Source organism: Diabrotica undecimpunctata, chromosome 8 (genome assembly GCF_040954645.1).
Source record: "Diabrotica undecimpunctata isolate CICGRU chromosome 8, icDiaUnde3, whole genome shotgun sequence".
Taxonomy (NCBI): domain Eukaryota; kingdom Metazoa; phylum Arthropoda; class Insecta; order Coleoptera; family Chrysomelidae; genus Diabrotica; species Diabrotica undecimpunctata.
Genome location: NC_092810.1, coordinates 63544256 through 63570242, shown reverse-complemented (window position 1 = coordinate 63570242; position 25987 = coordinate 63544256). Strand labels below are relative to the sequence as shown.

Genomic DNA, 25987 nt, shown 5'->3' with positions numbered 1-25987 from the left:
AGATATTCTAAAATCATTCCCCGATATTGCATAATCTGGCCGTTATTGTTGGCAATATTACCAGCTACTGTATTGCAGCCATATACAGGGTGACAATCGGGAACCGAATGCTTTTAGAAAGCATAGTACGAAGCTTGAGTGGATGAGAGTGGAACAAGCAAGTGCCATTTTGGTAAACATGAAGCAGTGGATGGTACAACATCGCACGTTTGCATACGATACGTTTATCCGAAATCAAGAATTAGTGATCACTACGCAGCGACTTTTTCAGACTTACTTTAATATTGGTAGGCGTGGAACGGTTCCATCTCGCAACACAATCTCAAGATGAATAAAGAATTTTAGAACAACAGGCAGTGTCATGAAAGACGTGAGCGACTGAGAGATGCCGTTGTCAGAAGCCCTACACGGTCCGCCCGAAAACACGCAATTGAGCTAAACATTATTCGGGAATTATTTAGAAAAATGATGAATAAGAACCTAAAATTTCACCTTACAAATTGCAGATTGTCCAGAAATTAATGGAAATAGATGTTGAACAACGTGAAGATTTCGCTACGAGAATGCAAGTTCTTTTGGAGGATAACTTAGGTCAGCATCTTCTAATGAGCGATGAAGCTCATTTTCATTTGTGCGGAACCATTAATAAATAGAATTACAGGTACTGAGCTCCTGAAAATCCACGAAATCTCCATGACCATCCTTTACATTCTGAAAAAATCACAGTGTGGTGTGCCATTGGTCCGACTGGCATTATTGGGCCATATTTTTTCGAAGAGGCTGGCCATACCTCACCGTTAATTCTATTCGCTACGATGACATGATCCAAAATGTTTTGGTTCCAGAACTACGCAAAAAAGGGATAAACCCAAAGAATGTGTGTTTTCAGCCACATACTGCCCATGCTTCAATAAATCTACTCCGCAATCTGTTCCCAGGACAACTAATTTCACGTTTCGGAGATTCGCCGTGGACTCTGGAGGTCAATTTGTGATTTTTTTCTACGGGGGTATTTAAAAAGTCGTGTAGATCCTGAAAATCCACGAAATCTCCATGACCATCCTTTACATTCTGAAAAAATCACAGTGTGGTGTGCCATTGGTCCGACTGGCATTATTGGGCCATATTTTTTCGAAGAGGCTGGCCATACCTCACCGTTAATTCTATTCGCTACGATGACATGATCCAAAATGTTTTGGTTCCAGAACTACGCAAAAAAGGGATAAACCCAAAGAATGTGTGTTTTCAGCCACATACTGCCCATGCTTCAATAAATCTACTCCGCAATCTGTTCCCAGGACAACTAATTTCACGTTTCGGAGATTCGCCGTGGACTCTGGAGGTCAATTTGTGATTTTTTTCTACGGGGGTATTTAAAAAGTCGTGTAGATGCTAACAAGTCTCGTAAATTGATCGAGTTGAAGAACGCAATTCGCCAGGAAATCCTGACTATTGATCGAGTGATGTTAGAGCGTGTTATGGAGGATTTTATAAAGAGGATCGAAAACTGATCTCACCTTTATGACATTATTTTCCATACTTAATTAGATTGTAAATGGCATAATATAAGCTTCATTTTGATGTTAATAAAATAGTATTTTCTTGCAAATTTCTTGTGTACCATTTAGTTCAAAATCGTCCTATTGCCAATTGTCACCCTGTATATTGCAGGAAACATCTTGCACGTTTAGGGGCACCTTTATTGATTGACGCCATTCAACACCTAAAACTTTTGTCTTAGCTTTATTATTTGTTTTTGGAACTGTCGAAATTAGTGCTTTTCTTCTAGTAGACATTTTCAGTTTTTCCAATGAAAATTATTAGGACCATTCCCACACGTTAAGTTTAAAATTTTACTTTTATGTTGCTTTATGATCAAAAAAGCTGACTAACAAAATTTATGATCAAATTGTGGTAAAAAATGACAAACGGTACAAGGAGTAGTGGGATTAAACTAACCCCTGCCGGATTCCCGAGTTGCTACCAACCCAAAACTACTACTTAATAAAATATTATATAACAATTTTGGAAACTTTTGGTATAATAGTTAATACAAAGCTAAAAGTATAACGTATAAAGGATGACGCAACGGATTAGTTGATTAATTACACAAAATTTAGTCTAAAGTTGAATTTAATTATGAGATTGACGGTTCTATTATGGACTAAAAATCCAGTAGCAGAGTAAATTTTTTTGCAAACATACCTATGTGCTTCAAGCTAAAGCATCGATTTTCGCAAAAAATGTATGGCCAAATGTCAACACACAGCCAACTATTCAAAGCTTTATAATGGAACGCAAAAAAGTTAGCCAAGCATTTTGTAAACGACATGTTTTGTTTAAAAATTCACGGACTTGTATGACATTTGTATGATGGAGCTTTGATCATTCGAAACATTTTATATTGATTAAAAAAAATCCATAAAAGTGGTTTAAGAAATATTCCGGAGCTGACACACATATTATTTTATCATAAATCGCCATAGTTTAATATAAAAGTATGAAAAATATGAAAAAATTAGTACAGTCGTAGTAAATATTGATATTAGTATTTCGTATTTAATTGTGGAACAGTATTAACGCTTTTGGAACGACAGAGGCATTGTTTGGGATGAACATACTTCCTCAAAAATGTCGTGATATAACTGTAGATATGTACTGTTTTATTAACCTCCAAAAGACATTTGATCATGTACGGCACTCTATATTGATCTAAGTTTTAAGAGACATTGGCTTGGATGGCAGGGACGTTCGCATAATTGCAAATTTGTATTGGAATAAAAAAACATCCATTTTAGTAGACGATTTGGAATCACAAGCTCGTAATATTAAAATAGGAGTACGGCAGGGATGCCTCTTGCCGTCCTGCCTTTCATCGTTTATTTCGAAAGAGTTTTCAGAAATGCACATTCTGAAAAACAAGAAGGAATCATTGTGAACGGTGAAGTTATCTATAATTTGAGATATGCGGACGATACAGTACTCCTAGCTTCTACTTAAGAAGATCTGCAAACATTACTTTACTTGACAGTCATTGAGAGTTGTAAGGAAGCAAGTCTGGGTTTAAACATACAGAAAACCAAAAAAAAAATAGTCATAATAAAAGCAATAAAAAGTCGAGGCAGCTGCCGTACCTGTGATAATGTTAATATTAATACAACTTATTTTAGTTGATTGTGTGCCATCTGTTAACCTTTTATATGACCCATATACAGATTGAACCAATTTAAAACGGAACATACAATTTAATATATATCTGTTTGAACTGCATTTGAAATAGTGGACCAATCTAAAACTTGGACAAAAATAAATCCATACCCGGTGATAGACATTGTATAAAATATCGTTCAACTATCAGTCTCCTTTAAAGGAAAGAGGAGCTTGCCTAATAGTCGGAGAGATAGAGCCGAAATTTTGAACTGATCAGTAATATGACATTTCTCTATTGGAATATATTCATTGTAACTGGGTTAAGACTTTGCCTTACAGGCGGACGCCCCTCTTGGTACAGGGGGTGGCTATACAGGGATGAAGTTGTAATTTTTTTCGGAAAAATTAACGATCGATAATATGGCTAAAAATTTGCCCAGAGTAAGATCTTGGTATAACTAGACAAAATCCCAAAGGGCTGACGCGAGGGTGGATACATAAGGGGTGGCGGACAGGGCTGAAGTTGCAATTTTTTGGGGAAAAATTAACGATAAGTAATATGTCCGCCATTTTCATGGCTCATTATTTAGCCCCTAAAAACTATAAATTAAAAAGGGCTGACAGCTGGGTTGGTACAGAGAGCCATAAAACGGGGTCAAATGTACCACTTGCCTGCGCATTTTAGGTCTCGGCAACAATTTTCAAACTGATTTTATTATGATATTTTTATACCGATTGATTTGAAAATTTGTATGCTCACTTCTGTTACTATACTGAAAAGCGTCAAGTAGAGTTTTCCCCAAAATTTTCCAAAAAAATTTCCGTAAATGAAAATTTTCGTAATTTTTTGAGGTAAAATCTAATTTGTAGAATTCTTTCGATTTTCTGTCAGTTATACCATGATTTTTTTCCAAAAATTTTCAAACGATTTTTCCGATAAGAAAAAAAAATTTAGAAAAACTTTAAAAACTTCGTCATTTTTCTCACTCTCATTGATGTCATTACATTCATCATCTTCGTTACTTTCACTTTCAATAATATCACATTCATTATCTGCTTCATTTTCAATCACTACTTCTCGAACTGATTCTGGCATCTGAGGTCCACTATACCATTTGAATTTATATGTTTCATCTTCAAACTCCCAACTATGTTCTTCAACAATCAATTCTGTTGGTACTTTTTTATGAGCATTTGTCCAAATATTTGAAATATAATGAGCTGGCAGTAGATGTTGGTGTAATTCATCTTGACATGGTGGTAAGCTTGAAGCATCGAAATTTTTTAGTTTTTTTTTAAGGTTCGTTCACATCATGCAACTTATACTGCCGGTTAAATAGTGAAAATCTGACATCGTTTACTTTTCTTTTTGGAATTGTTCTCGTCAGTCCTGTTCCATATAAGTGACATACGAAAGTTTCTAAGGTTTCAAAAACTTCATTACAATCGAAGTCAGTTTCACCAAGTTGAATAAAAGCATCTTGATACTTATTACATTTAGCGCATGCGTCTAGAATTACTGATCTAAATGAACGCGCATCATTATTATTTTAATATTTTAAAATAATAATGATGCAAAATTAATGTCCAAACAGAATATGTAAAATTATAATTAACTAATGAAAAAAATTCAATCAATTTGAAAGTTAAAAAAAATATTGAAAATATCTACAAAGTAAATTTCAAAACTTAAAAAATTGATAATTCCACTATTAAATTGATTTTTATTAATAATTATTTGTAAAATGTTAAAGGAATTCTACAAATTGAATTTTATCTATTGATAAATAGAAATAATATATTTTGTATTTGATTATTAATGTAATAATAAATCAAATTTTTCTTATATCTGAACAATCATTATTTATGCAATATAAATTTAAAAACCTTTTTATTGTAATAAAAAATAAGTTAAATTACTATTTGTTATACCAAAAATATTTAATAATTAACGTTATAAAATTACTTTAATTTAATAAAATATCAAATATCAAACATTTATTCATTTAAAAATTAATCCATAAAATATTTATATTTAAGAAAAAAATGTGATTTGTAAAGTAAATATGACTTTAGTTTGGAAAAAAACATTATCATAATATGATTTTTATACTACAAAATATTCTATAAAAGATTCAGACGATGACGTAGAGTTTTATCAAATGTTTTAGAAAAGTTTTTCTAAATTTTTTTTCTCATCGGAAAAATCGTTTGAAAATTTTTGGAAAAAAATCATGGCATAACTTACAGAAAATCGAAAGAATTCTACAAATTAGATTTTACCTCAAAAAATTACGAAAATTTTCATTTACGGAAATTTTTTTGGAAAATTTTGAGGAAAGCTCTACTTGACGCTTCTCTGAATAGTAACAGAAGTGAGCATACAAATTTTCAAATCAATCGGTATAAAAATATCATAATAAAATCAGTTTGAAAATTGTTACCGAGACCTAAAATGCGCAGGCAAGTGGTACATTTGACCCCGTTTTGTGGCTCTCTGTACCAACCCAGCTGTCCGCCCTTTTGGATTTAAAGTTTTTAGGGGCTAAATAATGAGCCATGAAAATGGCGGACATATTACTTATCGTTAATTTTTCCCCAAAAAATTGCAATTTCACCCCTGTCCACCGCACCTTATGTATCTACTCTCGCGTCCGCCCTTTGGGATTTCGTCTAGTTATACCAAGATCTTACTCTGGGCAAATTTTCAGCCATATTATCGATCGTTAATTTTTCCGAAAAAAATGACAACTTTATCTCTGTATAGCCACCCCCTGTACCACGAGGGGCGTCCGCCTGTAAGGCAAAATCTTAACCCAGTTACAATGAATATATTCCAATAGAGAAATGTCATATTACTGATCAGTTCAAAATTTCGGCTCTATCTCTTGGACTATAAGGAAGCGATAAGTGGTTTGACAGCATAATAACTGCTTGTTTAGTCTAGTTTTTTCAGTGATTCTAGGCAACCTATTTGGGTGGAGTTTTGACTTGTTCTTGAATGAGTTCCGAATCCAGCAGCCCGCTGAAGTATTGGATTTTTATAATATAATTATTTGACAACCTTTTGTTGGCCAACCACCTAGAGCGGAGTTGAGCCGAAATACATTGATTTCGTATGTTCCGTTTTAAATTCGTTCAATCTGTATATGTGCCATCTGTATATTTTATATGAGTCGTTTAGCTTCTTTCCATACTACGACTTAAAAAATCTTTTGTATTTACCTTACATCTATGTTTATGTTTTTTGAATAAGCTTTTGTGCCTACTGTAAAGCTCCTTTTCGATCGAGACTTTCCTTCAAAAGGTACTTAAACATTTTCTTCTTTCGCTACTCATTATCATTTAGTTCTTTTTAGTACCTCGCTGGGCTTCATCAGTTTCCTTGACTACTTTTCGATAGCTCCTCTTTATCTTCGGAAGTAAGTTTTTTAAGGGGAGCGTACAAAAAGCGTTCACGACAAAAGTTTCGTAAATCTCTTACAACAAATGAAATAATGTTCTTTTTACAAAACTCTTAAATGACAACAACCTGATTTTGACCTGATTCCCCGTTTTAATAAAATTGGGAGCAATCATTCCATACCCAAACACAGCATACCAAAACCCTATGACGGCCGATATGTAATTAAGATATGATCAGTGAGCCTCAAACAGTGGGGCGTTAATATTTCATTCGGATCGCTTGAAAAGTAAAAATATTTAATTTCCTGTACTTTATGTTCAGTAATGATATTGGATTTTACTGTATCAAAGGTAAATAAAATGAATGCAATATGTATATATAAGGCGTGTTAAAAGAAATGCGACGGAATATTTCGAATACTCGAAATTATTTGTCGACATCAAATGTTCATCAAGGTCTCTATAAGTCTCTATTTTGCGTAGAGTGAAAATTATACGAATGGTTTTGCATGCAGTTAAATTGGAAAATACTTGCCAAGTTGCTGGTATGGCTAAATTTGAATAAAATACATCCAAGACTTTACTTTCTGCAGACACTGTATTAAATGTGTATACATTTGTATAAATAGGTATAACCTTGAAACAAATTGGCACTAAATTACTTCCGAGTTTTTAGCAAAACAAAATGTTAACTAAAACACACCACAAATTCCGAATTGAATTCCCGAAACACTTTTTTGTTACTTCTTTTTAGCACACGATTTGTCCTATTCACTGTCTGATATTTCACTATCAGAGTCGTCACTATCTGAATTGTTTATCCGAATAATTAGAGGCCTGATCTCGTCTGTAACTCGCTCGGTTTAAAAAGACTAAACCATTATGTCTTCCGTATTCGTAATACAATTTTGCCATTGTTCTGCCTTTATTTGTTGTAGCGATTCTTTCCATAAACTAAGAACGCTAGCTCATCTGTTGTTTTGGATGCATGTTTATCATAAAAATTTTAAGCTATACCCCAAACTAATTGAATTGCATTATAGTGGCAATGGTAGGGCGGAAGTCGAAGAACTTAATGACCATATTTAAGAGCCATTTGGTCAGTAACAAATTTCTTTTGAATTTTGTACTCTCCACACCTTTGAAGTAAATCGACTTTTAAAAATATGTCACTGTGATAAATTTTCTTTTCTGTTAACCACTTTATTTCTTCTTTTGTCCAGCTGCTTGAAGGAAATCTCTCTTCTACTCTTGAGTGATAGGATGCATTACCCAACACTATTATGGATGGTCGCTCCAATTTTTCTAACAAATTTTCTTCAAACCATTCTTCAAAAATGTTTGTCCATATTTCCATGGTAATCCTCTGTATTCTTTGTGGACGAAAAAATTAAACTAGCGTCAGGAATAAAACCCTCATCATTTCCAGCATGAAGTATAATGTAGCGTTCACCATTACCGGAACGACTAGGAGAATAACATTTTGTGGTGCCATCTTGCCAGGATGATTTTGACATATTTCCTTTAGCGAAAATCCAAGTTTCATCTAAAAATACAACTTGCCTCGGACTATCAGACCTTTTATTGTTCATGTATTTTCTTAAAAAATGCCACCGTTTTGAAACAACATTAGCGAGTTCACACAATACTTGTCTATTATTTGTCTTTTTATATCGAAAACCTAAATGTTTCAGCACTCTCCACAAACTTGTTAAACTAATATCACACAGTTCCTTGCCTTTTATTTTTTGTAACACAGCACTAACTGTTACATGTTCTTTGTCTTTGTACATATTATATATAATATTTTTAATTGCAAGTTTAATTGACTGGTGCAAATCTAAAGTTTTTGGATTTTACGATTTCTCTTGCTTACTTTATTTATTTCATCCTCACTCATGTTATTAATTCTTCGGAATGTCCTCTCTGAGATACCGCAAGCACCGCATGTGCGTTTCTGATCTACCGTAACAAATGTCAATGGACCCATATTATTTTTTTTTTTCCAAATTGAAATAACTTTCGACTTAGAAATAAACGCCATTCTTCTGGAGATAACACTCTACGTTTCGACTGTATTTTGTTTTCTTCCAAATTACTCATTTTATTTAAAGTACCGCTTCACTACACTACTATAAAAAAATAGGTACTTATATACAACTACTACACGCTAAAATGGACGAGGGTTGTACAACAGACGAAACAATCGAACACAAATTATTTAACAGCCAATGCTAAGGAAGCATAAACACTGTATTGATTGTGATTGCAAAAACCGGTCGCATATTTTAAATAAGATTTTTGCTGATTATGTATTTTGTTAAATTATTATATATCACCAATACAACCCACAACCATCAATTAATGTTTACCGATAAACAGAAGAGATACATTATACGATACGTCAGAAGAAATTTAAAAAAAATTAGCAAGTAATACATTCACTGTTTGAATAAATATTCCATACTCGTACTATTACAATAAAATATTAAAGCCAATAAACGATAACTTGTTGAGCAGTGCTGATTGAAACAACAGAGCAGTAAAATGTTATTCATCATTTAATTGCAAAGCGGTCTTTTTAGGTGAAAAATATATAGCTCGATCACTCTGAAGTAGTTTCTCCACAATAATAAACGGGCGTTCAAATTCGAAGAATCGACGACTCATGTTCGTATCAGTCAGCATCTGCATATATTATTAAAACAATAAATTTATCTTGCAATTTTTCCTTGCTCTTGATTATTGTTTGATAAATATATTCCTTCATTACCAGAATGTGTGCGTTTATACAAGATACTACGACTACAAACAAATTTCATGTCGTAGCCATCTTAATTTTGGCAGTGTTTCTTTTGACGAATGTTAGATTATAGAACAGTTCTTTATAAAACATCGCAATCATCAATTAACGTTTAAGCATATACCGAGTCTCCTATTACGACGCCAACAATATTATTGTCATTCTTATCACTCTTTTTTTCTATGTTTGAACATATTTTTAAATAGACACAAAAAATGTCGATTGAAAAAATAATTCATTTTGATAAATGGTCATATAATTTTAAATCTACGCGAAAAAAAAAAATAATTTGTAAAAACAGGAACAATAAAAAAACATTTCAAAAAATTTTACAAAAACAGTTTACCATTGCCATTTAAAAAACATTTATTAAAAACAATAGTTAACAAACATATAAAGATCAAACAATAATAAAATATGTTTAATGATGAGAAATGCTTTGTTCATGGATAATAAAGCTCAGTAATAATATACTACTTCGCTATTCTATGGTATGAAAAATAATTAATTTTATTAGTTTCAGTAAATTTGAAATGTGATACGTAACTGAAACAGTTGCACTAATAAATTATTTGTATTTTTTTAGACATATTAAATCTATTTTAATAGACATTAATTTCTGAGACCTAGAAAAGCGAGTATATTTTTTCGAAGGTTTTTGGTGCGCTGAATCTTAATCTGAGCTCCAAATTGTCGAATTAGCTCTGGTTTTTGAGATATCCATACAAATAGATAGATACAATACAGACATGTTCCCCAGTGCGACAGAGAAAACTGACGCAAAGCAGTCTCGGCATCTCTTTCTAATGGGCCGGGTTTATCAACCACGTAACCTAAATGACCGTGAGAAGGTCAAATAAACTAAAAACACCTAATTTGTTTAAACCATTTTTTTTTCAATTTTTATCTTTGTTGGTAATATTTGAGGTAATTTTTATTGTAAAACATGTTAGATGAATGAAAACTGAAGTTACAAAATCATTTGCAGAAAACAAGAGTTAAACGCGATTGGTTGGGTTTGGAAATTCAGCAAAGGACAGTTAGTAGGGATGCGATCAACAGACCTTGTTGTATCAGAGTTTAAAAAAAAACAAATTACCTGCAAGAGATTAATCTGTGAGTGTAAAAAGCTTGGACATCATTGCAGCCATTTATGTGCTAAATATACTACGGAGATGTGCGAAAATTGAGATGTCCTAACAACTAAAGGTTCGGACAAACGAAAATTTATTGAAAATATATTTTTTATCTTCACGATCTTCATAAACCAAAGAACGAGATCAAAAATATATTAAACTCTATCATTAATAACAAAATATTAAAATGGCTCGGTCTCTATAATCTTTGAATCGCCTCAAAAAAGCCTCTTATGACTTTCGAACAGTTCAAACCTTAATGGAATTAAGACATTGTGGTATAAGATGAAACAGAAATTGCGTAATGATTCCCAGAGAAGCGTCGCCGATTTGAAGAGTAAATTATGGGATGGTTTCGATCCTGACTTGTGTAAATCCTTAGTATGAACAATGCCAGAAAGAATTGCCGCGGTTGTAAAGGCGCGTGGCGATGTAACTCGATATTAAAGTAGTAATTTCTTGAATTGTCCGAACATTTAGTTGTCACGATGTTATGCAACATTTTCGTTTATTTTGTCTCCAATGCTGCAATTCAAAGTTTATAGAGACCGAACCATTTTAATATTGTGTTATTAATGATAAAGTTTAATGTATTATTGATCTCGTTCTTTGATTTAATAAGCCAAGTTGTGAAGATGAACGTTTTTAATACATTTTCGTTTGTCCGAACATTTAGTTGTTAGGACTCGTATTAGCTAGTTTAGAAATAAGTTTAGATGAACCGACCCAAAACGAATGCTTGGAAAATGAGGATAATTTTAATGTAGTTGTATTTTAATGGATGATGTACCGCCTTCAAAAAAAAAGACTTGAATAATGTTTAAACTTTTACAATCAAATGTTAAAACTACTACGTTATTATTGTTTGTATAATTAAATTAATATATACTCGTATGTATATAATACTCCGAAAGATTTCAGCGGTTAGTAGTTAAAGGGCTTCCGAGGTCGCAATCCCCCGAGCCCCCAGACACTACTACACTAATCAATATTCACTTCACTACTGCCACTGGGGTCAGCGGACGGTTCATTTATACCGTCGATGGTGACGTGGCCTGCGTAGAGGTTGGCGTGAGGATTGGCACGAGGATTGGCACGGGAGTTGGCGCGAAAACTCCGACAGTGGGATTTTGATTTGAGGATGGAGGGGACGATATTTTCTTTATGAGAGGTCTTCATGTATATACACTTCTTCAAGAAATTAACGCACCACTTTGCAATATTAAAATATTTTATTAGCGTTAATAAAAATTTCCATTGTAGTGTTTTATTTTACAAGCCCCTTGTATATGCTATTCGTACACTCTATATTTATTGACTGTGTTTTATCGCTTTATAGCTTTTTTGCAGCAAAACAAAAAGAAGCAAAAAATGTACTAATTCTATAAATATACTAATTTCCAAGTGTTCACAAATTTTATTCGACTACTGTTTAATTGTTGATTATTGTTAATTGTGTTTATTATGGAGCGTTAATCACGTAATTTAACCCGAGATGGATGTCTCCAAGCAGTGATACGGTCTAAATAAGGTTGGAGTTACCGAAGAATTGGTCGTCGGTTTAATGTGTCCCACACATCCGTATCACGGGTGTAAGAAAGATTTCTCGAAATAGTTGATCATACTCGCAGACCAGGGCAAGGACGAAACCGGGTAACTACCCCTATTCAAGATCGATTTTTAAGAATTTTTCGACAACGTTTTGTAACACATCGAAGTCTACAATTTAGCTTCGAGACGTGCATGCTATACAAATTAGTACTGAAACTGTTCGCCAGCGACTTAGGGAATACAACTTAAAACCTAGGATTGCCTCCCGAGGTCCTCTATTAACTGCAGAGCTTCGAAGGGGGAGACTACATTTTGCCAGAGAACACGTTAATTGGTTAGAGGCTGACTGGGAACGAGTACTATTTACTAATGAATCCCGATTTTGTTTGTACAATAACGACAGACGTGTTCGTGTGTTGCGACGACCTAACGAACGATATGCTCAGTAACTTCTCACACACCCCATTTTTTGGTGGAGGATCCGTTATGGTGTGGGGTGGTATTTCTTTGACCGCAAGTACGGACCTAGTGGTCATACAAAATGGAACTGTTACAGCTGAAAGGTACATATTGGAGATTCTGGAGCAACATGTAGTACCATTCGCTCCTTATATCGGTGAAAATTTCTTACTAATGCAAGATAATGCCAGACCTCACGCTGCACAGATCGTCAGAAATTATCTAGAAGAGGTAGAAATTAACACTATGGAATGACCAGCACATAGTCCGGATATAAATCCGATTAAAAATCTCTGGGATATCCTTGGTAGGCGATTAAGAGCGACACCGATCCAACCAAACAACTTACAGCAAGTGGGAGAGAGGCTAATCTAGATTTGGAGAGAACTAGACCAAAATGAAATACGGCAGTTAATTTTAAGTATGGGCCAACGATGTGAGGCTGTTATACGTAGTAGAGGTGGAAACACTCGTTATTAAGACTTTTTTCATATTTTAGTTTACTTTTCTTTTCATTATATTTTTAGAATTTTCCGTTTAATTTTTTTTCTCCTGTACTTCAACATTTTCCGATGATTAGACAAATTGTTATAATTACTAATAACATGCAAAATAAATCTGGTGAAGTTTTATTTTTTATTCTTTGCCTGTTTACAAATAAAATTGATTTATTGAAGTGGTGCGTTAATTTCTTGGAGAAGTGTATTCATCATCATCATCATCACTGGCTCGACAACCCTTTTTGGGTCTTGGCCTGTTCCAGGATTCTTCTCCATTCTGATCTGTTTCGTACTTTTTTTCTCCAGTTTTTTATTTTTAAGGTTGTTATATCATTTTCTATTTGTTCTAAGTATCTCAGTTTCGGTCTTCCTCTTGTTCTTTTTCTTACTGGCATCTGTTTGAATATTTTGTTTGGTATTTCGCCTTCTTCCATTCTTTCTACATGTCCTATCCAACGCAGCCGTCCTATTTTAATGAATGTTATAATATCCGGATCCTGGTATATTTTGTATAGTTCAGAGTTGTATCGTCTTCGCCATATTCCGTTTTCTTTTGTGCCCTTATATATGTGTCGCAAGATTTTTCTTTCGAAGGTGGCTAACAACGTTTCCTCTCTTTTAGTGAGTGTCCAGGTTTCTGAGCCATATGTGAGTACCGGTCTTATTAGGGTTTTATATATTTGGCATTTTGTCTTTCTTGTGACGTTATCTGATCTTAGGTGTCTAATTAAGCCATGGTAACACTTATTTGCAATAAATGAAGTGTATTATACATATATATATATATATACATATATATATATATATATATATATATATATATATATATATAAATATATATATATATATATATAGAGAGAGACAGAGAGAGAGAAAGAGAGAGAAAAGGAGTACGACCGTCAATCCAAAATAAACTAAGGTACACTCGAAGAGTGGTGGGTTTTTCGGTCAAAGTGGAGAAATAAAAGACAAAGAAGGTGGCTACTTCATCTTTTTATTGAAGACGTTTCGCTTTCTGCTCAGAAAGCATCATCAGTTCATCTAAAAAGAACAATATGAAACCAAACATCCATAGAGAAGTTAAAAAATGTGTGTTACCTTACAAAGACATGTAGCAGTCAATGATGTTAAAAATATGAAAAAGCTTACGAAACTGGTTATTTAGAGTTAAAGTTGTAAAAAACAATTAATTGAAACTAGGTCTAGTTTACAAATTAACAAAATTAGCACAGCAAAAGAACATGTGATAATCATACATGTATATAAAAAAGTTATTATAAAAACTTAAGTAAAAAACATTAAGGTTTATTTTATTGTGTAAAGAACTAGAAAGATCACTGGGGGGAAAATGGTGATCTTAACCACCTTTTCCTTTCATTTTTTGGCTTTTTAACGACTGTCAACCAAATTTATCACATTCTATGAATGTACCGCTCTATTCTATTAGAGGTTGGTATGTTGCCTTGCTGTTTTGTCATTTTGATCTAAAGGCCATATCTTTTTACGTTGTTTGCGTAGGTGTTTAACCTGTAAATTCATTTACCTGCTAGATTCAGTAAGCTTAAGACTGGTAACTTCATTTTTATCTTTATACTATATTAATCTTAAATAATTTAATAATGTTACCTAAAGTCAAAATTAAAATCTAATTGATTATAAATAAATTGTTTGAAGTGCATTCTCATGATCTTTCTAGTTCTTTACACAATAAAATAAACCTTAATGTTTTTTACTTAAGATTTTATAATAACTTTTTTATATAACATGTATGATTATCACATGTTCTTTTGCTGTGCTAATTTTGTTAATTTGTAAACTATACCTAGTTTTAATTAATTGTTTTTACAACTTTAACTAAATGATCAGTTTCGTAAGCTTTTTCATATTTATAACATCATTGACTTCTACATGTCTTTGTAGGGTAACAGACATTTTTTAACTTCTCTATGGATGTTTGGTTTCATATTGTTCTTTTTAGATGAACTGATGATGCTTTCTGAGCAGAAAGCGAAACGTCTTCAATAAATAGATGAAGTAGCCACCTTCTTTGTCTTTTATTTCTCCACTTTGACGGAAAAACCCACCACTCTTCGAGTGTACCTTAGTTTATATATATATATATATATATATATATATATATATATATACATATATATATATATAGACAATATACATATATATATATATATATATATATATATTTATATATATATATATATATATATATATATAGATATATATATTTATATATATATATATATATATATATATATTTATATATATATATATATATAGTGATATAAGGATGAATACCCGAATAAATGAACTTTAATCAAATGAAAGGCAGATATCGAGCACAGTTTATTAATCAAATCTTGCCCAAGTACTTTCGCTGCTAGAGCATCTTAAGAGGCATCTGAAATAAGCCAAGAAAAGTTTTTTTCACTGAAAAAAATTAATTAACTTCCATAAAAAACTCGAAGTTGATGGTTGATAAAAGTTTTTTATGTAATATAACGTTTTAGACTTACTTCGTCAAATTTGTACACATAAAATTGTACATTAACACTACACGACACAAGGACAAACAGTTTAAAAATTTGTTTAAAAAAAAAAGTTTTTAAAATTTTTGATAAAGCTGAAGCAGCTATTGATACCGATTCGAGCACGGAAAGTTTAACGAATTCGTCCTCATATGCCATATATTCGACCATTCAAATCAACAAAGCGATAGCAGCTTTTGCTTAAAGATTTAATCTTTTACACCTTTCGTATAGCCCAGAGGACAGAAAACGATATTATTAAATCGATTTCGTGCATGGTCACCAAAGTAGGTCGCACCTCTGTACGCTAACCACTCCAGTGGTTAAGTTTTAGGAGACATTCGTTGGACATTCCGAGTTTGAATTTGTATCAGCCCGAGTGTTTGATAAAGCAGAGATGCTGAAACGAGTCATACTTTAGTATTTTCTGACTGAATTTGTTACAAAAAAAAAGTCAATTTGGGATAAACAAATAAAATAACTTTTAACTGTTTGACCGATGGCTTTGAAATTTTGTACCGAAACCACATTTTAAGCACTGCAAAATACTCAATGTAATATGACGATTCTACGTTAATTTAAAAAAAAATTGTTAAAATTTTTGAATAAGCGGAATTTCAGACTTTCTGCAACTTTCTAAGCAACAAGTAGCAAGATAGAAACATTTAAAAAAACGACATTTTGAAGGTTTTTATACGTATGACTTTGAGTTTCTTGCTCTCAAATTTGATTTAAATGCTTCACTTTTTGCTGCCAGACGAACATTGACCGTTTTTGTTGGCCTTAATTTGTTAATAACTAATTAAGTCTAAAAAATCGACTGCAGGAAACACATAGGTTCTTGTTATAGAGGTCTATAATACCCAAAACAACTGTCGTTTGTCTGGTGCGATCAGTGTCAGGAGAACAATCTTATTTCTCTGGACTCAATTTGTTTTCGTCTCTATACTACCACAATAAATACAAGAATATAGTACACAAGCCTACTTCAATCGTTACTTTTGGTATTTATAATTTCATTTTGTAATATATTATGTGAAATTTTTGCAAATTTTTCGTATACGGCTAACCCATTTTCTTTTATTTTAGATAAGGCGACATATAACACCTTTAGAAATTATGGCATCATTAATAGGTGCTGTTGCTCATGATTTAGACCATCCTGGAGTCAACCAACATTTCTTAATTTCCACTTCAAATCACTTAGCGATATTGTATCAAGTAAGTAATTCACAATAATTATAAATAAAAATTCATATTTTTAATTTCTCTGTTTTGCTCGATTGTTCAAATGGAGACCAAAAGTAGTACACAATAAAGGTATATTTATATATATTATAAAACCAAAAGAATTGTATATAACACCAAATAAATTCTATTGTAGTCAATAGGGGAAACAATAAAAAAATATGTTGCTGACGTAAAAGACAACATCAAAAATATTACATGAAGAGGAAAACCTCACAAAAATAAAAATAAATAAATATTCAAACACTACTATTCACCGCAACAAATAAATCTAAAGACAAACTAACGTATAAATAGAAGTAATTAACTACCAAATCTGCAACAAAAAATTGAACATGTCGAAAAAAACACAGATCCAAAATAAAAGTATCGGAAACGAAACATTTGAGGAAAATAACTAAGAAACCACAGGAGACAGAATAAGGAATAAAAATAAACAAGTTTTAGGCCAAAGCCAAATATAAACCAACATCTATGATATAGGATATAAAAAGTTATAAGAATATAAGAAAAAAGGTCTATTGAGCCTAAATCCTAAAATAAATAGGGTTATTCCTTGTGCCCAGAGGAATATATGTATTAAGTTTTAATATTCTGGGATTTTTTCTCTAAGAGCTATCGCATATTTTAACATGGACTTGTAGAATCCTTAATGGTTTATGAAAAATTAATAGGGTTTACTAAATAAATATTCAATTTGATTTTACAACCAACTTACATTGCATTAACCGATTTCACGTAAGTACTCTTTCACAATCCCAGTGGAGGACAGACTTACTTCAGGGATGCGACCCTGCCGTACGCACGCCTTGATTCTCTCTCAATTCCTGTACTGAAGAGAAATCATGTCCTAACCCCATTTTTACCCAATACCTACCATATCCTACCAATTTCTCAAACCAACTCACCAACCTGCATGGAAAGGCCAACCTGCATGTTTAAATGCCCAAACCCCCTCAGCATGAACAGACATTCAAAAAAAGGCCGTCAATGCCCGGCAGCTTGCTTGTTCCCAACCAAGGCAACGGTAGAATTCATGGACAGAGGGCAGAGGTTTCGAAAAATGCTCGGGTTATAAGATTCTACCAACAACGACAAACTCTGCACAATTACATGTAATGTAAGAACGTTATCCAAAGATGAGAAAATGACAGAAATGGAGAAATAACTCAAACATGTCAAATGGGATATTATAGGAATTAGCTAATTAGAAAAAGAAAAGGTGAAGATCAGGTCAAACTAAAATCAGGTAACATATTCCACTATAAAGTTGAAACAGAATCGACAACTGGAGGAATAGGTACACAAAATATACAAAAAATTACAGAAAAACATACAGAGCATTAATTGTATTTCCGCAAGAGTTATGTTTATAAATCTAAGACTGAATACCAGATACAATCTGAAAAATTATCCACGTATCCGCTCTCACCAGCGATTACAAAGGTGAACTTGCTGAAGCCTTTATAAGGAAATCGATAGTGCAAAAAAGCAGGAACCGGCCCATTAAAATCTGATAATAGAAGATTTTACCGACAAACTCGGAAGGAAAAAGGAGGAACAAGAAGTGGTAATCGGAGTAAGAAACGAAAGAGGCGAAATGCTGACAAAAAACTTTCTGTTGTAGCACAAACTATATACAATTAACACTTTTTTTTAAGAAGAAACAGAATAGAAACTGGACGAGGGTTAGTCCAGACATAAGAACTAAAAGTGAATATGATTATATAATAACAGACAAAAAACAAATTGTTCAAGATGTAGCTGTACTTAATAAACTGTCAGTAAGAAGCAATCACAGACCAGTAACAAACAGAGTAACGATAAACCTGCAAAAAGATATAGCAAAGATGATAAGCAGTGGCAAACGCATAGTTTGGAATCCACCAAAGCAGCCAGAAGCATACATAAAAATATAGCCGAAACTTTATAAAGTAATAATCTCGAACCTCTAAGTATAGACGATCATTCGATTTAAATTAATAATCGACTCGGTTAAAAACGCACAACTCAAATTTTGCAAAAAAATGATAACAAAAGAGAAAAGATTAGCAAAGACACAAAAGCTCTAACTTAAATACAACGAAACCTAAGCGAGAAAGAAAAAGGAAACAAAGAAGAATATACAAAACTAAATAAAAGAATTTTAGCAGAAATTAGAAAAGTTCTAAGAAGGTATGAAAAGAGAACCCACACAAAGTAAAAAATAAATATACAAGCGGGGAGACAAAGACGAAAAGGCAACAACAGATAATCAGGCCATTCTGAAAATAACTAGAGAGTTTTATAAAGATCTTTATACCAGCCAAAGACTACAAGACAATTTCCCGGCAATAATAAGTACTCTCATAAATCAGGAATCTGGAATACTTTCACCCATTAAGTGTCAAAAGTAAGAGTAGCAGGAAAAAAATAACCATCGATCACCTGGTGATGATGGACTTGTTATTGAGGCAATAAAAGCAGGAGGAGAAATCCTACTAAAATCAGTAACCGAACTGTTTAATAAATGCTTACAGAGGGTACCATTCCAAAAGACTGGAACAATGCAGTGATAGTCTTGTTACACAAAAAAGGTGATATTACTAAATTAGAAAATCAAAGACCCGTCAGCCTCTTGACACATTATGTACATTGTACAAACTCTTTATAAAAATCTTAACGAAGGGATAACACCTAAACTTAATTTCTGTCAGCCCCAAGAACTGGCAGGCTCCAAGGCAGGATATGGCACAAACGACCATTTTCCATAATGATATTAATTGAAAAATGCATCGAGTACAACTTACCACTGGTCCGTGCATTTGTGAATTACGAGAAGGCTTTTGATTCTGTAGGGTTTGAAACAGTAGTGGAAGCACTAAAGAAAATCCGAATAGATTACAGGTATATGCCACTAATCAAAAACATCTATGAGAACCCTACATCAAGTATACGACTGAACTAGAGCACAAAAAATTTCAGGTTAGGTCGAAGAGTAAGACCGAAGAGTCAGAATCGAAGCGTTAATGCAAGTGAATAGAGGTGGACTATTCGAGAATATTCTAGTACATAATAACTTGTATACATGTATAAGTAGCGCTGAGATTAGCTAAGTTAGTTGATAAGATATAATCTTGCTGTAAAATAAATAGAATCGCTCGTTTTATTTAAAAACGGTAGAATAAAATAGTATTAGTTTCACTAAGAATATCTGTAAAGTAAATAGTAAAGAATACCCTAGAATATAAAAACATGGGTCTTCAATCAGTATTCACACATTTTCAGTACTTGTTTGCACATGGATGTTTACTAAGGACGACATGGAAAAGACAGAGAAAACACACTTATTTGGCATATCACACAAATTCAGTAAACTATAAAGCTAAAAAATGCAAACCTATGCAAATGAAGATAGGTGTAAAAAATTATTACCCGTTAAAGTGATCGTAATCCTAAAATACCGCTACGTTAAAGTGAAGGAGAACTTTCCGAGCTTCGTTTTTTTGTAGAATGGAACTTCAAATTGAAGCGCGCTGGAAAAATTTGCAATATCTCGCCTTCAATGGCACGCAAAATATTATTTTTTTTAAACGGCGTAAGTCGAGAAAATAATAAGAACTATTAGACTTTCACCTGCCGGAAAAATCCGAAAATCTCGGAAAAATTAATTCATTAATTTTTTCCATAAGAAATTTATTAAATTTTACTATTATTTCGTAGGAAATATTTAAATTTTAATAACTAATGTATAGGATTTATATAAACACATAATATTAATTACAAACTAATACTCCAAATGTGTTCTAAAATGAATTTTTTGTACTTACAAGAATGAATAATTATTATTATATATAAATAATATACATTAATTAATAAAATTTAAATATTTTTCATGAAATAATAGTAAAATTCAATTTTTTATGGAAAAATTTAACTAATTGATTTTTCTAAGATTTCCGTGAAAATAGCACAGTTCTTATTATTTTATCAAGCTACTGTAATCTAAAAAAAATAAGGCTTTTGTGTGCTATAGAAACCGAGATATGCAAATTTTTTCAGAGCGCTCCAATTTGAAGTTCCATTTATAAAAAACGGAGCTCAGACAGCCGTAATTTTACGCGTAGCATCACTTTAACGGGTTATACCTTTTTTCCTTCTCGGTATATGCCATTTGTATAAATTAGGTCTTAGTTTATAATCTTTTCAATTTTCAGCTTTTAATGTTAACATACAATGGCAATATGATTTTAAGAAAAAAAATATTTTAATTTTTTACCCAGGATAAACAAATTGAATAACATTTAAACTATTTGGTCGATCTAGCAGAGATTTAACTCACTTTAATAACTAATTAATTACTATAATTTCAAGTAGTTACATTACAAGTTATTATGCAAAAAACAAAGTTAATAATTACTGCAAAAATAAGAGTGTTATGTAACGTATAAAACGTATAAGAAATGTTTTACAGGCAAAAAATTATTTGTTTCACTTTTAATGATTGTTAAAAAAACAAAGCAAAATCAACTATACATCTTTAAGGATTTGTCATCAGCTATCCCTTATATACCTTTTAGAACCTACAAAACATGTATAAGATTTTTTCAGGTTTTTTCCTTCAGAGTAAAGTGCCCTAATATCGGATACTTTTTTTTGAACCCTAATATTAGTTTTAATACGTCAATTAATTTATGAATATTTTAGAGCAAAACAAGTAATAGACTATAGAGAATCATTTATTGAACGAAAATAAATCATTTCCACGAAGTAAAAAATAAAATTTAAATTTTTATAAAAAACGGTAAATTTAGACTGACAAAAAAAATGTTCCTAATACCGGATATTAGGATAACGGGATAAAATTAGCCATCGTTGCAGAAATCACAAATATATGTGTCTTTTTTGTCTATATTGGTGCAGTCGGTGTGAGCCCACTTAAAACACTTTCAGCACTGAATCCATTGTTCGCCCGAGGTATCTTCAGAGAAGAGTCCAGTACAAAACATACATTCTGCTTCCTCTTCCCCAATGTCACACTCCATGTCAGAATCATCATCTAAAATGAATTCTTCATCTTCTTCCTCTTTCTTAGCACTTTTCTTTTTAACCTTGGTTGTCATTGTCTTCTTAGCAATAGATTTTCCTTTATTTTTATTTGTTTTCTTAAAAGGCTCACATTTGTCTATTTTTAATTTCGGAATTCCCTTTGAAATACTTTTATTTCATTATTCACTTTCTAAGGCATCTTTGTATGGTGTACCCGTAATCAAGGCAGCAGATTCTTTTCTGAACTTTCTTTATTACTAGACTTGGAAAATGAACTGGTGGGTAAAGGGCTAATATCTTGTGGCCACACTGTTGAATCTCTATTATTAGAAATGTTCTTACATGATAAATCTTTAACACATTTGGTCGCATCAATACTTCTTGGAGGAGTTATATGCTTCGGAGAAGTTACTTGATTTGCTTGTTCAGCCTGTGGTAGATTTGGAACAGTAACTCAGTCACCTTCCGCTTGATGGTGAATGGCAAAGTCGTGTGCTCGAAAAATGTGTTTATTAAATTGGCAGATACCGCTCTTTCAAAAACCATTTACAGCGATTTGAGCTGTAGCACATCTTACATAAGCTCTTCCAAGCAATTCTCAAACGTGATAGCAGGTGACTACTCTTCCAGGGTTGTTCCTTAGCCAATTTTCAATTTCCTGCTAGAAGTAGGTTTTGAGAGGCCCCATGAAAGCAAGGTCCAGCGGCTGCATTTTGTGAGTAGAATGCGTCGGCACACTGAGAATAACCATATGGTTTTGGCGCGCCAAATTTATTTAGTCAATGTTCCGCGTGTGGGAGTAGTGACCATCCAATATTAAAACAACTGGATCAGCTTCATTTGGTTTAACGAGGCTAATAAAATGTTGTAACCAATTGGTGAAAATGTGACTCTAAATCCAGCCAGACACATGGCAGGCAGCTATTGTCTCTGGTGGAGCGCCGTTGAGCAATTCTTCCTTCATATTTTTTCGGAGAAATATGACCATAGGGGGCACAAAAGCAAAAGCTGCATTCATACAGGGAACCACAGTCGCTAGTGATCCTCTTTCTGCAGAAGTAACGGCCCCTACCTGCTTTTTACCTTTTAAGGTGATTATTTTGGTATGCTTTGATTGTATAGACATTATACCTGTCTCATCTACATTATAGATTATAGACGAAAACATTAAATTGTAATTGTTAACACGACTTTAACTACGTAGAAATGATAGTAGATATTCTATATAAAAACAATTAAGAAATATTTTGTCCTAATTTCGGATATCAGATATAAAGACAGTGCGACCATCTGATATTAGGCAAATTATCACCTGTTGTGAAGGTTATGTTTATGGATTAAAAAAACCTTAGTAATCCACTGTCCACATGCACTTAATTAAAGTAGACATATTATAGACTAACTTAAACTACATATTCAAATTTAAAAAAACTTACCTGAATGTGTAAAAATTGCGTTTACGACTAGCACGTGTAAAAACTCGTAATGCAAAAATTCTACTCTAGTGCCCTCTATGTTTTACTAGAGAGGCTAAAATATTATTTGGTGACCTGGGTTAGGTTCATGCTAAACTGGACATAGCTTTCTTGTTAATCAGATTACAGGTTTCTTTAAAACAGAACTATCCGATAATAGGCAACTATCCGATATTATGGCACTTTACTCTACTGGTCTAAATCTTTTTTTTTTCTCTCTCTGAGGGTTGAAATTATTAAAAACCGTACCAGGCTAACGACACTTTCGGAGCACTACCTTATATTATCTATATCTTATCTCTGTCTTTGGTCTGGCTGGTGTTTCTGTTCTTCTCCTTTTTTTTAATTACCGTTCGAATGTAATTATGTACAATATTCCATCCCTCCTTACTTCACGATCATCTCTCTCACAGTAACAGGGTTTATATCTATTTCTCTATACATTCTGTTCCTCTCCATTGTCCATCTAATAAACTCCAGCATTGTGTGAGTAACAGTGTTAGAGTATTCACAGTATAGGCATTTATCTGTATCTGTCTTTCTGAATCTATGAAGACTTGTTCTGTCTACTCGTATGATGAGCCCTTTGTAGGTCGGTATCTCTATCTACTCACTCCAGACTGGTGCCGCGTAAAGGATGATTGACTGCACAACACCTCCGCCTTTCTGATTTGGGTCCTCCAATGTCAGGCATCACCCTCCTCATCGCAGCCGCACTCTTCGCTGCCTATACCCGGCTGCCTATAGTAGCCGCACTGGGCTACCACCCGTATATGCTCCCTCCATTTGCCATATTGGTGTAGTGTCACTCCCAGATATTTGACGCATTTCTTTAATGTTAGTTGTACCCCTGCACATTGAAATTTCATCCCTTGTCTTTTCCGTTTACTTTTTCAACAGCGTCTTCGTCGACATTTATTATAGCGCTCTCCATACCTTTCGCGTCGCCTCGTCCTTCTGTCCAGACATTGACTACGTCACAGGCTTGCTCCTTGCCTGCAGCTTCCTCTACTGCTTTCTTAATCACTTCTGCCGTAGGGTCGGGTGGGATTTCCTGCACTAAAATTCTCTTTTGTGTCCACTTTTGCCATCACTCTAGACACGCATTCTTTCCTCAAAAGCATTTTCTTTACTTTCTCGGCCATTTCTCTTCTTCCTCCTAGTTCCAGCGATATCTCTTGGTCTCTTGTCTGTCTTATTCTGTTGATGTCCACGCCATTCCTTTTCTGGTCTCAATCTGCACAGCCACTTTAAGTCTTACCTTATCAATATATTCGATAAAAAACTAAGATTACAGGTGACCTGCTAGTAATTTTAATAACTTAAATCCCTAATAGTAAAAGTCTTATGCCTTTCAGTATTTAAAAATATCTACAAAATATATCAGTCTTATCATAATTATAACAACGACATCTTTTTATTTAATAATTCAATTATATTTTAGAATAAATCAGTTCTTGAAAATCATCACTGGAGATCAGCAGTTGGTTGTCTCTTAGAAAGTGGAGTTGCTGAACAATTGACCCCTTATAGATCAGAATTGGAACAACAAATTCGAGATCTAATATTAGCAACGGATATCAATAGACAAAACGAATTCCTCACGCAATTTAAAGTAAGTACTTAATCAAATCGTATGTTTGTTTAACTTATACTAAAACACTATTGGACAAAATACCTTCATATTTAACTGTTTTGTTATTGTTTTCTTATGGAATTTAATTTTTTTTTAAATCATTTTTACGAATTTTTATTTACTTTTTGAAATTTATATTAGATTTTGAATTGACTCAGTTTGTGTCCAGATAAGTTCCAATAAGATATTGGTTTTATTAAGAACTGGGTATATATGTAAATACATAACCCTTCTATATATATATATATATATATATATATATATATATATATATATATATTTATATATATATATATATATATATATATATATATATATATATATATATATACAACGGTCAATACGTATTTCTGACTATTTGGTCGTCATCAGTACGGTGCAGCCAAGTTAGAAAAGGAGCGTGTTCAATTAGGAAAGGATCAATACAGGATCCATACGACCAATTTGCAATTGGCAATAGAGATAGAAGACCTTGATGGTTTCCAGGGCAACAACTAACAGTAACCACGGATGAAGCTAGTGCTACCTGAGGAAAAGAATGCTAATGTTAAAACGTTTCAAACAAATAGAAACAAATTCTCACAAAACAGAAAAACAAAAAACAAAATAGTTATGTCGATGGAAGGCAACCGCAAATAGGCATTTCTGACTATTTGTTCAGACTATTTGGTGCTGCCAAGTTAGAAAAGGAGCATGTTAACTTAGGAAAGGATCAATACGGATAAAAAACCCTGATGGTTTCCAGGGCAATCTAGTTTACAAAGTAAAAAAGTAAAAAATATTCCGTATTTAGTTAATGTGAACTCAACTTCTTACAATTCAGCATCAAATCCTTTATTGTATAAATTGGTTGTAATCATAGTTTTAACCATTATTTCTGACAGTGTAAAATTGACACAACTCTTTTGAAGATAACGAATGCATAATGCCATATGATGTGTCTGTTACCAAGGTGTTTCTTCGTGTCGCTATCGTCACGGTTATCTTTTTGATTTTATTCAGGTACCGTTTTCTTGACATTTTCGTCTCTTAGACGAAAGGGTCATCTTGTTT

General features: G+C 32.9%; 1 protein-coding gene across 3 annotated transcripts in view; it reads left to right on the top strand.

The window, feature by feature from the left end:
- Window positions 1–25987, top strand: part of LOC140447633 (uncharacterized) — a 453196-nt gene that overhangs the window by 386060 nt on the left and 41149 nt on the right. For all 3 annotated transcript variants that reach the window (XM_072540392.1, XM_072540393.1, XM_072540394.1), the window contains 2 exons: window positions 16637–16768; window positions 24743–24913. In XM_072540392.1, coding sequence (XP_072396493.1) covers window positions 16637–16768; window positions 24743–24913 — 303 coding nt within the window. The remainder of the gene's footprint in view (window positions 1–16636; window positions 16769–24742; window positions 24914–25987) is intronic.